Raw genomic sequence first — 16,148 nt, forward strand, 5'->3', positions numbered from 1 at the left:
CACTGCTGTGAAATACATATTATTCCTAGCTCCGTTTTCAGATGGTGAAAATGTGGCACACCAGGTCACCAGCAGCAGAGCTGGGCACAAAACCCAGGACTTCTGATGCCTATTCCAGTCCTCTAAGCACAAGACCATCCTAGGTGGGGGCTCTTTTGGAAGGACATACTTCGATGTCTGGAATCCCTGCTTAATCACAGATGGCCTTTGCTCCAGGTTTGCATGACTCGCACACTGCAGATGGCAGAACTCCAAGACCCACAGTCTCTGGGGCTCCTCCCAGGGCAGCCAGCTCTGCACCAGCCTCTGTGCAGGGCTGCGGCAGAATTCCACCCACTGAAGGGACATCTCTATGGTTTAGAGTTATTCTAATGAATCCCTTTCAGTCTGAAAGAACGAACATGGTGATTTTGGGGAGAGGAGGAAAGGGTTTGACTCAAGCACAGAGGGAACGTGTGGTGAAGTCCATGCTCTTCCAGAGGGCACTAACCAATACAGACCCACAGTGAGATCCAGTGGCGATCAGGTATCCTCACTAGATGGCAGTCATATGCAGAGCTGATTTTGCTGAGACTGCTCAGCTCTGTAACACATTCACACAGAGGGGAAAGCACTGCTCTCTGCTAAGGTGAATATTAAAAACTCTTCCAAGCAGGAATTGTAACACAAAGGGCAGCCACATACCTGACGTAGAGTGAAATCGGCACCACGGTATTCAGAATGATCACATAAGACCAGAACATGAGGAATCCAGAGTAGGGAGCTGAGTCTACGCCTACTGCCCAGGGCAGGTAGACCTGGAAGTAATAGCCCTTGTCATATTCCCAGATGCCATTTCCAATGGCCAGGATGAAACACATCAGGGCTAAAAACGCAAAAATCTGCAACAAGAAGAGATGCATTTCAGAAAACAAAGTGTCTTGTGTTCAGTGTTTATGGGCAGTGCCCTGATTATATGGTACAGTATGAATCAGAGACATCGCAGGGGAAGATCTGCTGGTATTAGGTTACCTGGTCTAACTCCTGGCCAATGCAGGACTGACCATTCCCTGCACATGCCTGAAACCTTTCTGTAGCCTATTGCTAACTCCAGAGATGGAGCTTCCAAAACTTCCCCTGGGTGCCAGCCCGGGAGCGTCACTGATTTCACCATTATATATGACTTGTATTACCGTAGCCCCTAGTCATGGCCCAGGGCCCCAGGGTGCCCGGTGTTGTACAAACAGAGCAAAAAGACAGGCCCTGCCCCAGAACACTGACAGCGTCAAGTCTAAGACAAGAGCCGACAGACGGACACCGACCGACCGGCAGGCAGGCGGGAGAGCACAAGGAAACAGTGAGACAAAACTGGGCAGCACGAGCGTGCCAGCAACCGAATTTTTTCTGGTATCTAGTTTAAAAATGTTCTTTCCAAACATTTCGCCCCCGGCTCCCAGCTACTCCCCAGGTCGTTCTCTCTTGTATGCACGTCTTAGGGACACCTGTTCATAGAGCAGGTAACTGACAGGTGGCGCTGGTGGGCTCATTGACCCAATAAATCCTCTCTCTAACACTGCCAGAACCATCCCTGTGGTCTCAGCCATTTCACATCAGGGCTAAGCTTTCAAGTCCCCTCCTTTGTGGGGGACACAACCTGCTCCCACCTGCTCAGAGTCTGCTCCTCCATCACCTAGGGCTTGTTTCTTGTACAAGCTAGGTATGTTGGTGGAGAATGAAGGTCCCATGGCATCACAGTAGAGAATCCAACAGTCAACTGGCATGGACTCCCAAGGCAGGGGAGCTAAATCTAGTGGATAGGGCACAGGACTAGACCTCAGGAGAGCTGGGTTTATTTCCCAGCTCAGTCATAGACTTTCTGGTTGCACACAGGAAAGTCACTTAATCCCGCTATGCCTAAATTACCCCACCTGTGAATTGGAAATAACACTTCCCTAGCTCAGAGGGGTGCTGAGAGGGGTTCTGATACTATGGGAATTGGCACCATATAAGAACCCAGTTAGAGAACCTCCAAGCTGCCTGATCCAAAGAAGCTCATAAGCACAGCCATACTGGGCCAGACCGAAGGTCCAACTAGCCCAGTATCCTGTCTCCCAACAGTGGCCAATGCCAGGTGCCCCAGAGGGAATGAACAGAACAGATAATCATCTAGTGATCCATCTCCTGTCGCCCATTCTCAGCTTCCAGCAATCAGAGGCTAGGGACACCATCCCTGCCCATCCTGGCTAATAGCCATCGATGGACCTATCCTCCATGAACTTACCTAGTTCTTTTTTTAACTCTGTTATAGTCTTGGCCTTCACAACATCCTCTGGCAAGGAGTTCCACAGGCTGACTGTGCGTTGTGTGAAGAAATACTTCCTGTTGTTTGTTTTAAACCTGCTGCCTGTTAATTTCATTTGGTGACCCCTAGCTCTTGTGTTATGAGGAGTAAATAACACTTCCTTATTCACTTTCCCCACACCAGTCATGATTTTATAGACCTCTGTCACATCCCCCTTTAGTTGTCTCTTTTCCAAGCTGAAAAGTCCCAGTCTTTTTAATCTCTCCTCATACGGAAGCCGTTCTGTTAGGGGAAATCAACCTAGTTAGCATATGTGACTCCACTGAGAAGCGAGCACATCACGTACCAAGGGAGGATCCTTCAAGGTGGGCAGCTGGACAGTTTCAAGATAAGGGAAACAAAGGAGACAGGAACCAGCCCACGTGCCTGAAATAGCTGCTAATTCAGCGTTTTTGCAGGGGGAAGGTGGCTGCAGGGGACTGGCGATAGAGAAGGAGAAGGCCTGTTTATTGGTTTAGGCCCCCCCGAGGCACACAGGCAGGATGTTTTGCCCACAGTGTATAATCTTGGTGTAACCTGTAATCGGGGTCCCGTTCTGCTTAACAGAGTGGTACCACGCTCGAGCGTAATATACCTACAAACTCTGAGATACGCTGCAGTTTGTCTTTATTTGGTTGCCTCAGCCTAGAAACAAACTGTACGTGCCCTAACTGGAATAATTCGTAACAGTTCCATACCCCTAATCATTTTTGTTGCCCTTTTCTGAACCTTTTTCAATTCCAATAGATCTTTTTTGAGATGGGGCGACCACATCCGCACACAGTATTCAAGTTGTGGGTGTCCCATGGATTTATATAGAGGCAACATGAGATTTTCTGTCTTATTATCTCTCCCTTTCTTAATGATGCCCAGCATTCTGTTCGCTTTTTTGACGGCCGCTGCACATGGAGTGGATGATTTCAGAGAACTCTCCACAGTGACTCCAAGGTCTCTTTCTTGAGAGCTAATTTAGACCCCATCATTTTATATATATAGTTGGGATGATGTTTTCCAATGTGCATTACTTTGCATTTATCAACACTGAATTTTATCTGCCATTTTGTTGTCCAGTCGCCCAGTTTTGTGGGATCCATTTGTAGCTCTTTGCAGTCTGCCTGAGATGTAACTATCTTGAGTAGTTTTGTGTCATCTGCAGATTTTGCCACCTCACTGTTTACCCCTTTTCTCCAGATCATTTATCTTTTCTCTCACTGCCCTTCACACCTCCGGATAGAGCCCCACAGAGACCGAACAGTGCAGAGCACACGGGATTATCGTTGAGGTGCGGCAGTTCACCATGGAAAACACGGTGACTCATGTAATACTTCCACAAAGTCTGTCAAAATGCTAAAGGGCAGAAAGCAGCCGAACGTCCCAGTATTACAGGAGCACTCATCTGACAGGGGTACAGTTGCTACTTTTGCCTCTAACACGATCGTCACCAATGTCCACATCCTCTGTACTTACATGTGTCTGCAATACACACGCTTAGGCAAGGGGTCACTAACATGCCTATTTACTTGGCCTCCCCTGGTCTGTTTCTATCCACCTGTTGTCCGTTGTCTTGTACTTAGATTGTAAGCTCCATCTTTTTGTTCTGTGTTTGTACAGCACCTGGCACAGTGCAGGTTCTGGTCTCCGACTAGGGCTCCGAGATGCTACAGGAATACTCAGTTTTCCTGATGCTCAGTTTTCTTTGAGGGGAGTGAGTTATTAGCAGAACATCACTGCTAAGGTTTTTTCCTGTGCAGAGAGACTGAAAGAGGGGCATAATGCTGCGGTTTGTGGCGCCACTAACCCGCAGGAACAACACTGTCTGGCAGGCTGTGGCTTTTCTGCAGCACACGGAGAACTAGGGAGTCTACAAATACAAGCCCAGCCACGCAAACGCTTCCCACCCACCTCGGGGTAGGAGGGTTGATGCCTGCAAGAGCAGGCCCAAACTGCTCCTTAGGCAAGCTGATTTCCGTGGGCTAACATTTAATGTCAGGCTGTGACCTCCAGCCATCTCAGGGGTTCTGCACCTATATCTGAAGCCAAAAGAAAAGGCCCCAGCAGCCAGCAGTGACAGCTCTATTGGTCAGAAAGTGCCTTTTTCCTGAGTCTGCTAAGCACAGCCTCCCCTCTGCGGCACAAATACATCCTTGCATCAAGGGTACTTCCTTCTGCAGGACGGCGTGTCCTAGCCGCAGAACATTAACTTCTTTCTGAGCTCGCTAGGGAATGATGTCCTGCACTTGGCCCAATTTCAAACAGTCGGCCTGCCGCAGATTCCCACAGAAGAAACTTTTCTAAATGTGGAGAAAGGCAGGGGGTCAAGTCTGTAGAGAGGGTTATTTCTGCCTGACCTGACTTGAGAGGCAAAGTGACTGCATGTAAACTGGGCAGTGTTTCAAGGCCCTGTTTAAAAATTAATTTGTCACTGGGAGAGTTACAGACAATTCAGCACAAACGAGCTTTTCCTGTGTTTACATTTTGCAAGCTTCATTTCACCTGAAGTTGAGATATTTGTAGCTCTGTTTTTATTTAGCAAATAATGGCTTTTTGCATTCGTTTGGCTCAGTACGTCAGCAGTGCAACACACTGCCTCTGGTTACAATCCTGTCGGTTCACCTTTCCAATCACCCTGCGAGAAAGGAGGCCCTGACCACATTCCCTTTCGAGCATGAAGGACCTGATTACTGGAGCGAAACTATCTGAGAACAGGTAGGATTGAGCAGTATTTAGATATCCAAGTATTCGGTGTCTCACAAACGCCTAGGACCGGCAGACACCTGGCCCCATCAGCCATGGAGAGCGCAAACAGAGGATGATGCATTCAGCTTCAACTCGCTCAGTTCTCCAGAAAAAGCAAGGAACTAAATGACGCTTGTCTGCACTCACCGTAAAGTGGAGCAGAGACCAGAGTAGATCTGAACATGGAAAGAAAGCTCTGTATGTGTGACACACGTAAATTCTGGGAGACGAGTGCTTAACTCTGAGCCAGGGACAGATCCAGAGGTTCTCAGTGTCTGTCAGCAGCTCCACCTTTGTCCCTTTCCCCGTTCCGGTGGGGGTCACCAGGTGCTCTGTCCCGGACCCTCTCCTCTTTTCCATCTAACTTCAGAAGGAGGAGACGTCTCCTGATGGCACAGGTTCTCTCACCCCACACAGCGCTTCTCCCACAGTCCCTCTGACCCTGCATCTTGGAAGGCCTGCTGCCACCGCTAACTCACCACAGCCCAGGACTGAACTCTCCTCCCAACCTCTCTGACCTCTCCCCTTTCTCCATTACCCCGACAACTCCTCCATTCCTGCCATTGCTCACCCCGCCCCCGCCCCCCTTAACTCCTTTCTTCTCCCCTCGCATCCAGGCCATGGCCAAATCCTGCTCCTTCTGCCACCTCCTCTTCTTACAGTCCACCCATCGGCCTACCCACATGACTCATCCACATGCTGTCAGCTGCCCTCACCTCTGACGACAGCTCCTCCTCTTAGGCCTTTGTGAAATTCCGCCCAGAGTCACTCCAGGCCCTGCAGAATCATAGACTATCAGGGTTGGAAGGGACCTCAGGAGGTCATCGAGGCCAACCCCCTGCTCAAAACAGGACCAATCCCCAACTAAATCATCCCAGCCAGGGCTTTGTCAAGCCTGACCTTAAAAACTTCTAAGGAAGGAGATTCCACCACCTCCATAGGGAACCCGTTCCAGTGCTTCACCACCCTCACAGTGAAAAAGTTTTTTCTAATATCCAACCTAAACCTCCCCCACTGCAACTTGAGACCATTACTCCTTGTTCTGTCATCTGCTACCACTGAGAACAGTCTAGATCCCTCCTCTTTGGAACCCCCTTTCAGGTAGTTGAAAGCAGCTATCAAATCCCCCTCACTCTTCTCTTCTGCAGACTAAATAACCCCAGTTCTCTCAGCCTCTCCTCACAAGTCATGTGTTCCAGTCCCCTAATCATTTTTGTTGCCCTCCGCTGCACTCTTTCCAATTTTTCCACATCCTTCTTGTAGTGTGGGGGCCCAAAATTGGAGACAGTACTCCAAATGAGGCCTCACCAATGCCGAATAGAGGGGAATAATCATGTCCCTCGATCTGCTGGCAATGCTCCTACTTATACAGCCCAATATGCCATTAGCCTTCTTGGCAACAAGGGCACACTGTTGACTCATATCCAGCTTCTTGTCCACTGTAACCCCTAGGTCCTTTTCTGCAGAATTGCGGCCTAGCCACTCGGTCCCTAGTCTGTAGCGGCGCATGGGATTCTTCCGTCCTAAGTGCAGGACTCTGATTCCTGTCAGCCTGCTGCCTGCACACTGACCTCGCCGCTTCACCTCTTCTCATTGCCAACAGCAGTTATCACCCCTGCCCTTGCTGCTTTCTGTGTCCCCAGTCCCACTCTGCCAATGACGCAGCCTTGACCCTCCTTTCCTCCTGTTCTTCCACACCCAGCTCTGCTCCTTCTGCCACGCCTGGAACAACCTCCCAAACACTTACCGGTGTAAAATCCCTAACGCCCTATGCCTGCAGCGTTACCTGTGGAAAGCAGCACATTTACACTTCAGAAACAGCTGACCAGACCTGGAACTACCAGGCCGGGTGCCTGTCATTGCCCTGGTCCTTTGGCAGGAATGTTGCATGTCTCCCCTTGTGCTTCCTTTAGTTTGTGTTTTCACAGATTGCAGACAGACCTGTCCTACGTCTGTACAGTACCAAGCATGCCGCAGGATCTACTGTATTCTAATTAATCATGACTCTTCTTCTCATGAAAGCCGACGGCTAAATAAGGGCTGAGTAAAGACCCCAGGATTGGACCCTGGTGAACAGTAAGAAAGAAGCCCAGAAGAACAGGTTCCAGAATGGAGCCTGGGAAGCCACAGGCAGCCTGATCCTAGCCGCTGTCCTACTGAAACAAAATTAGTCTGTTGAAAAATAGAAGGGCAAAGGCATTTTGATACTGAGGTAGTTACAAGGCAATGCGGTATCCAACAGATTCAACAAGACGTGCTGATCTACTGTGTCAAAGGTGGCTAAGAGACACTGCAACGGCACAGAAACGCGACGCCCATCGGCCGCCATCCGACAATCACTGCTGCCTCCCTGGGGGCTGACTCCAGCACGGTGTTTGAGACAGAAACTGCGCAAGCAGGAGTTGAGCAGATCCTCACTCCTGGCAGTGGGAGCGCCCAGCTCCCTACAGGTTCCAGGCATGTCACAGAATTCCTGTGGCAACCCCAGCTCCATGACAAGAGGGGAAATCACCCCCAGACAAAGAGGGGTGCACTGTGTGAGAATCACTGGAATCCAAATATCTGTGGAGAGCCCTCCTGGCCGAGGGCCAGACTCACAGACCCCTCCATGTCCTGAGCCCTGTAGGCTCCGAGTAACAAAAAGCTGAGAAGGAAAATGACCTCAAGGTGCTGGGCCAGGTTCTCAGCTGGTGCAAAGCAGGATGACACCCCTGCAGTTGGTGGAGCTCCACCCGCGAGCGATCTGCTCCCCTGTGTTTGCAGCACTGTTTTATAAAGGAGAAAATTGTTGGCAAAGGCGCATCACATCACAGCGGAGCTGGGCTGGCTGGCGGGTTCAAACTGAAGTTCAAATGCCAAATAAGCAGCTGGCCAGCCAGAGTACTCCCATGGTGGCTGAAGGTTAATCTGTGCTGGCGTGGTCACATCCCCCCGTGGCCGGAGCTGATTCAATGTACATACAAGTGTTCACGAGGCTTTTGTGGGCATTGCACCGGCTTGATGGGAACCAGTCTAATCTCGGTTTGTTTGTTATGATTCCAGTCTCATAACATTAAACTACTGACAGTCTCCATGTCAGTGAAGGCCTGCTCTGAAACACTTGGACAGAAGCTGCTATTAAAAGCTAAATATCTGGGCTAAGCTAAATTCTCGTTTCCTTGAGCACACTCCCAAGCTGTTCTTCAAGCAAAATTGGATAAGGCACTGGCTAGCGTGTGTGAGCACATCTCCCTGTCGGGACAGTGCCCAGCCACTAGGACAGGCTGCTACACGCAGCAGCAGCCGAAAGGAACTATGCGTTTAGCTCCCGGCAGAGGCCCTTGGGTCGGAATCCCCAGGAGTGATCCCTGCTGATGATTGTGGCATCCATGTGTGAGCAGATGCAGTTTGTTACAATTGTCAAGAAGTTTCCATCCCAAATTCGATCCGCAGCATTTTAATTAGTGGAGAGTTGGAGACTGTCCCCCTGGAGTGTAAATATCTATTTAGTGTGTTTAAATTTACCACTTGCTAAAAAACCCATCTCTGGTTATGAATGAGCACGTAATATTTTCCTCCAATGCAGGAGAGCCAGTCTAGCAGCCAGCAGAAAACATCATGCAATTATCGAATGCTGTGCAGATAGACATTACTGCAGATATCTAGGAAGCCTGAAAGCGAGAAGGAAAAAATCAATGTTTATTTAAATGGAAAACCACAAAAGATATTTGGGAAAATGTTACTCGCAGGCTTCAAAGTGACTATCACAAACAGTGGAGAAAAAGAGCACAGCAAATGAAAAGCCATGAAGCAAGGTCCTTGACACTATCAGTTTAATGGCCTCGTTCTGGAGGATGGGACTTGTGAAAGGGGCTGCAGAAATCCATATGCTAATGTACTTTTTTAGCATTCTTCTTTTTCTCATTAGTCCCTTTTGATGCCCCCTCATTTGTCAGGAAGGAGGGTGGAGCACTCTGAAATGATGAACATGTCTGAAGGAGTGAAGACAAGTTAATCAGACTTACCACTAACACGAGGACATTCATTAGCCGATCAATGCTGGTCCGTTTAAAGGTTGTTTTCCCACAGTTCTGCATTAATTTGGTGTCTGGCCCTAGTAGATCAAACACAGCCATGATTTTAAGAACCTGGATCAATTCTAGAGCTGCTTCCCTTCAAGACGCCAAAGCACTTACAAACATACGTTAACCCTCACAACCCTCCTGTGAGGCAGGGTCACATTGGTGCCCCGGTGTTACAGATGGGGAAACTGAGGCACAGCAAGGTAACATGACTTGTCAGAGGTGATAGAGAGAGTCAAAAACAGACACCAGAATTCCTGACTCTTGCTCCCTGCTCTCTCTTACAGCCAGTGCACCCTCCCCTGTGGGTTTCATTTATTTTATGGAGAATAATGGATATTAGATCAGCAGTGACCCGCATTGTGCAATGTCACATATGTCTCCAGTGCTACAGAAATAATCCAAATCTCGCCCCCATTAAAATGTAGACTTCCCCCCCACACACACTAATACAGGAGACAATTCTGACACTCTGGCACAAGGGTGTAAGCTGGAGCATAGTGTTTCTCTAAGCTAATCAGCTTGCCTTGGAGTTGGGACCTGCTCAGTACATGCTTGGAGAGATAAAGTAATTCAGTTGCACTAGCTCACTGTGCCCTCAAACAGAATCAGTATTTGAGGACTCTTTTCCCAGGTGGATGGGCTGAAATTTTTTCCCATGTTATTTGCTGATCCCAGCTCCGGGGGAAGAGAAGCTGCTCTTTATGTCAAAGAACCCCATCAAGGTGTGTTGAGATTTTGCAACATAGGGTTCATAGAATCATAGAATATCAGGGTTGGAAGGGACCTCAGGAGGTCATCTAGTTCAACCCCCTGCTCAAAGCAGGACCAATCCCCAATTAAATCATCCCAGCCAGGGCTTTGTCAAGCCTGACCTTAAAAACTTCTAAGGAAGGAGATTCCACCACCTCCCTAGGTAACGCATTCCAGTGTTCCACCACCCTCCTAGTGAAAAAGTTTTTCCTACTATCCAACCTAAACCTCCCCCACTTCAACTTGAGACCATTACTCCTTGTCCTGTCCTCTTCTACCACTGAGAATAGTCTAGAACCCTCCTCTCTGGAACCACCTCTCAGGTAGTTGAAAGCAGCTATCAAATCCCCCCTCATTCTTCTCTTCTGCAGACTAAACAATCCCAGTTCCCTCAGCCTCTCCTCATAAGTCATGTGTTCCAGACCCCTAATCATTTTTGTTGCCCTTCGCTGGACTCTCTCCAATTTATCCACATCCTTCTTGTAGTATGGGGCCCAAAACTGGACACAGTACTCCAGATGAGGCCTCACCAATGTTCACTATTCCTCTCTCTTGTGGACTGGTCTAGCAAACTTCCAGTTAAAATCCTGCGCATAGTGAGTTTGTGATGTTCCTAGCTTGGGACTAAGAGGAAGGTTCAACGTTCCACTTGTGTTCTTGTACCAAGTAGAAACCAAGCTTCTAAAGGGGACAAAAGTGGTTCTTCTCTGCCCACTGGGAATTACATGCCCAACTGTTACAGTTTTTTCACTCTGCACCTCTGTGTATTCCACCTACCAGCATAAATAACGAGCCCAAAGCACCATTCTGTGTTCCTAATGGTGCAGCCCCTCAGCAGCATCTTCTCATTGTCCAGGGCAAATTTCTCCCCGTGGAGAGTAAGAGTCCCAGTGAACTTATCCAGTTTGTTATTCGGTGCCTCACATTTGATTTCACCTGCAAATAGAGATCAGACAATGAAAACCTTCCCGGGACTAGCTCCCCACTGGGCAGCACATACAACATCCTCAGCTGTGCCCTGGACAGGGGCCACATCAGGACCTTAGCTGTCCACCCATATCACATTCTGCTGGATACTGCAAGCACTGCTCCACATGGAGTCTGCTCCTATCCTGCCTTCCAATGGCAATCCAGTTGTCTGCATTGAATTACTTTCATATTTAGGTTTGTCCTTTGCCATTGAACACAGGATGGTGCCCTGCCCTTTGAGGCCCTTTCACATCCCTAGCTGATAAGTGCCACCAGCTCTCTCTCTCTCACCTGGCAGAACCCAACGGAGATGCCCTTCTCCTTGCCAACCCCTCAGTCACAAACTAGCCAGCTCCAGCACCCAGAACAGCATTGGTAGAGGCCTTCAACAAATACTGATGGACAGATGACCTGATGGACACTTCACAGCATGAAATAATCCCAAAGCAGCCTGAGAAGAAGTTGCAAGCAGCAGAGTGCACTGGAGGGCAGTGGAACAGCTACATGCTGAGAACACACATACATGCAGACAACAATGTCGAGCAGAACCTCACACAGAAGACAACCCTGACCTGGCAAGCACGAGATGCACCATTGCATCCTGCAGCAGCCTTGCTAGTGAGCTGAAGGCCCACACTCGGCTAGACTTCCAAACTACGTCACAAGAGCAGCCATCACTGATGGGACAGACTAGGGACAACAGAGGAGATGATAGTGCAAACAAGGAACATACCTGATCAGGTTTCTTTAGAGGTACTGTAACTCTGCCCATTACAACACTGGACTGGTGCAGTCTACACCACTTTGGATGCCCCACTGACAGTGTGACTACATACTGGCACCCAAAGAAATGAAGCAGGAAAGGGCTCATAAGATAAGCAAGGATAGCATCTGTGAAAAGGCAGGAAGAATTGCTGGGTGCAAAGGAATAAGCATGCTTCAATATAAGCCTTCTCTCCCCCACCCAACTCCCGCAAAGCGCAGAGTGACCTCCGCTTAACCAGGCCTTAGAGACAGGTATCTTCGCATGCAGCAGGGGCTGGGAGCACTGTGTGCAGGTGGGAATGCTTTATCGAGGACTTTGTAGCCCAAAGGACCATGGCCATAATATGGGCTAGAAGGTGGGGAGTTTTCAAAGGAAGTGTGTGTGTGTAACAATCCCCGAAGCTCTAGCAGGGCTGCAGAGGACCCTCCATAAGGGGGAGAAGAGCTATTTTAAGAACTTAACTCCTGTGAGCTCATGGTTTCCTCACCCTGCCCTAAACACAGTCCCTTCAAGTTGTAGCAGGTCAGAACTTAATCCCCTTTCATAGGGTATGGGGTTTGTTTATTAACAAACAAAGCTCAAACAACACACAAAATCCAGCTGAAGTCCTGTCTGCAAGCTTAGTTATTCCCAGAGTTCCCTCCCAAGGAACACTCTTGATCCCCCTTTCTCTCTCAAGCAAGGAAGCTGGCCCTGCCTCCCTTATATCTAGGGAGGATAATGAGTCACTTGACACAGTGAGTCAAAACCACTGGTAGCCCTTTCCCAGCAACACCATCATGTACTAGCAGAGTCAGGGTTCCAGCTAATGCTGTCAGCTGGGTACGTTCACCTATTCAGTTTTCTCTCAGACTCTAATGAGCACAACTGGGAAATTAATGTCTGATGACCGTACGCGTGGCCATAATTAATAGTCAAGTGTCCCTCTTCGGCCCACTATATTTTAGTCTCTTCTGTTCCATCCCTTGAATCTCTTTGGAACCTGAAGGAAGACATGCTTGTTGCTGGCCGTGCAGCTGACCCACCAAATTCACGATGGCTAGAGGGGTGGATTCTGCTTCCATATTCTATAATTATCTCTCATTGTAAAATGTGCTCACCCACTACTCTAAGGCCCAGCTGCAATTAGTATATGGTCCTGCTTTGAGCAGGAGGTTGGACTAGATGACCTCCTGAGGTCTCTTCCAACCCTGATATTCTATGATTCTATGAAAAACTATTATTCAAATCAACAGTTAGAACCAGTTAGTTCAGAAATGACTAAAGGATTAGAAAACATGCCAGCTAATGCCAGACTCCAAGAGCTCAATCTATTTAGTTTAACAAAGAGAAAGTTGACGTGACTTGATCTCATTCTGTAAGTACCTACATGGGAAATGAATATTTGATAACAGGCTCTTGAATCTAGGAGACAAAAGTCTAACAAGATCCTATTGCTGGAAGTTGAAGCTAGATAAATTCAGGCTGGAGATAAGGCACACATTTTTCATAGCGAGGGTCATTAACTATAGGAACAACTTACCAAGGGCCATGGTGGATTCCCCATCATGGGCTATTTTTAAATCAAGATTGGATGTTTTTCTAAAAGATCTGCTCTATTTCAACCGCAGCTATTGGACTTGAAACAGGAATTAATTCAGGGCAGTGCAGTGGCCTGTGCTATGCACGAGCTCTGACTAGATGATCAGTGGTTCCTTCTAACCTTGGAATCTCTGAAAAGCCACACACACCTCTAAATCCCTAATTCTCGGGTAACCAGCTCTCTCCCACTACAACCTTCTCCCCACCCTCTCTACTCAAGAAGAGCCTGGGAGAAGCGAGAGGCTTTACAGGTGAACCAACAAGAGAAGTGAATTCTAGAGCTGAGGCTCCAGCACCAAGAAAACCCTGACTAACATCCTCATGTTAAAACCAGGACGGTGTTAGGGGCATCTCCAGTAACTATGCTGTGTTGGTACTAACAGATGTGCAGCTTGTAAGACCAGAAGAGACCTGTACAAGAGAGGCCATAATATCTCACCCAGTGATCTTGCATTGAGTACAATTACTGGTGGGAAGTTATTGGACACCCGCTGAATCCATTTTACCCAAAAGGTTTAAACCCCATGAAGCTCTGACCTGGCCAGCGGTAGCTAACTGATACCTGATTATTGTTTCCTCTCATGTTTCTGACTTCCCCAAGTCTAACAATAAATAAAGGTCTTCTTGTTGGAAAAATCCCCTGTACCTGACCCAGCACAGTACCAACAAACACCATGCTCTGGGCTAAGCATTTTGCTTCACTGCCCTTGTGAATTAGCCATCCCACCTTCTCCTCTCTTCCTGCCCCATGAAGCCCTTGCATGAAGGACTCCATAAAATATTTAATTCTTGTATAGAGGTTAGCTAGAGAAATGTGAGGTCAGGTCTAATCCCAGGCACTCTTCCCAGTACTTTTGCAAATATTAGTCACAGGAGGAAGTATTTTATTTTCACTTTAGATATCACAAATAGGGCCCCTTTTATTTAAAACAAAACTAGACTTTGTAAAAATTAAACATAAGATAAGGGAACTTATCTTGAGTAAGGGAACTCGTTGAGTCAAGTTATGCTCATTTAGAAAACGCAATTGTTTTGATCCTCGTTAGACAAACTGTCTGAGAAAGGAGTTCTCTAACTTAAAACGAAGATTTTGGTTTCCACATTGTTACACGCCATGGCCTCTTCAGTAAAATAAGGGTTTGAACCTCTCACTCAGAGAAGACCAGTCATTTACAGAGGGCTTCCCATTGCAGCAATAAAAGTATATGATCTACGAGAGCTCTGGAAATATGAAAGCCCAGAACCACAGATCAGATTTGAGAGAAATCCAGTGAAAAGGTGTTGTCGCACAACTGAGAAATCAGACTAAGAATATTGTTCCATAAGATCCCACTGTAGAAAGAGGGTGTCTAGCAGCCCCTTTAGACTGCACGGCTTAGAGAAATTCCTAGACCTTTGACATATGGACCAGCTGATCACCATTCCGCCATTTATCATGGATATGACAGTGGAGTCATTGACTCATTTCAGTCATTTAGCTTTTATTTCCTATGAATTTGGTGCTCAAGAAAAGTCCCCGGAGAACAGGGAGAGCAGCATTATAAGCTCAACTACAGCACTGCTCTGCGCCATTCCTTTCCATTCCATATGGGTTCTCTTATCACCCTCATGCCCAAGGTACCTGAGCACCTTCTAGTTGGGCTTTGAGCGATATGACTAGCATCTGTCACATGTTCTCTGTCTTGTCCTCTCCCAGCAGGAGACCTGTGTGCACATGGAATGTTTTGTTTCTGTTGGGTTGGGGTTTTTTTGTGCATATTGCCAAGTGCTTAGGTTAGAAAAAGCCAAGTCAGAGAAGTCAGCCTTGCAGGTCCTTGCCTGAACTGTAGCTCTAGGAGGTCAGGAAAAAATAAGTCTAGTCTTTTGTCCTTGGCTTATTCTGCTGTGGCTAGGGGAGGAAATAGCGCCGAGTGTGATTTCTGTGACATGGACACCTGTCTACCAGGCCCATGGAACATGTGATGTGGCAGGGACACATTTCACAGCACCCCTGGACTTTCAGTGCATTAGCTGCCAGGCAGTCACAGCAAAACACTTTCAGATTCGCCTTTTTGGTGCTGTTGAGAAAACAGTGAAAGGACAAAAGTGCAAAGCTCTAAACTGAGAAATCCAAGTAATCCACCCCATGTGCAGAGGGGCTGGTTCTGCTCCTAACATTGGTGTAAATGAAGTGTAACTGCTCTAAAGTCAATGGACTTACATCTGTGTAAAACTGCTCTGAGATCAGAATCAAGCCCTCTCGGTGAATTCAGTGCAGTGACTACCTGTTCTGTTTCCCCTGGGGTGGTTTGCAGGAGCCTTACATGGAGGATTTGATGGAGTCTCAACAAGCCTAGACAGACACTAAGTGACAGGCTTAGTGCACTTCACCCTGTGACTGCCCACCCATTGCAGTCAATGGCAGCACACAAGATCTGATCTGCACGGTGTAACGCTGCTATCCCTGGGAGCGCTGGGCAGGGACACAGGGCAGAGTGGACACCAGGGGCCTGCAGTGCGGCTTGGAGAAGAGAATTCCAGCTTCGGGTAGAATTCAGGCCTTAGGGGAAATGCTTTGGGACTTTCATGTTTCCCTGCACTCACCGTTGAAATCAGTCAGTTTCTGAAGGTCCTCTCCCAGCTCCGCAGTGACTGTCAGTGCCTGCTTCACTTTGAGGTTGGTTTCCCTATAATAAAAGCATGAGTCAAACTCCTACATGACTGGTCACTCTTCTGTTCCTGGAGCTGATCTCATTCATTAGGGTCCAGATGGAGCGTGCAGGGTCTCCAGGCTTCATCTCCTTACCAAGAGTCAAATCAGGACCATTTTTACATGGCCACAAAGGGAATATAGTCCCTTGCCACTGTATAAACTGGTTCTGCACCAAGTCAGCTGATCCTGCGGTACGCTGGGCTTGGTACAGAAAAGGGTCAGAGGGCTCTGGTCTTATGCCATCACTGCAAAGCGCCGAGCTGCTCATGT

General features: G+C 48.0%; 1 protein-coding gene across 3 annotated transcripts in view; it reads right to left on the reverse strand.

Moving 5' to 3' along the window:
* Nucleotides 1–16,148, reverse strand: part of LOC125636689 (phospholipid-transporting ATPase ID) — a 128,505-nt gene that overhangs the window by 41,044 nt on the left and 71,313 nt on the right. For all 3 annotated transcript variants that reach the window (XM_048850223.2, XM_048850224.2, XM_048850222.2), the window contains exons 9-12: nt 15,770–15,852; nt 10,648–10,806; nt 9,061–9,149; nt 685–881 (exon numbers count right to left, since the gene is read on the reverse strand). In XM_048850223.2, coding sequence (XP_048706180.1) covers nt 685–881; nt 9,061–9,149; nt 10,648–10,806; nt 15,770–15,852 — 528 coding nt within the window. The remainder of the gene's footprint in view (nt 1–684; nt 882–9,060; nt 9,150–10,647; nt 10,807–15,769; nt 15,853–16,148) is intronic.

This window comes from Caretta caretta, chromosome 5, assembly GCF_965140235.1.
Source record: "Caretta caretta isolate rCarCar2 chromosome 5, rCarCar1.hap1, whole genome shotgun sequence".
In the NCBI taxonomy this organism is placed as follows: domain Eukaryota; kingdom Metazoa; phylum Chordata; order Testudines; family Cheloniidae; genus Caretta; species Caretta caretta.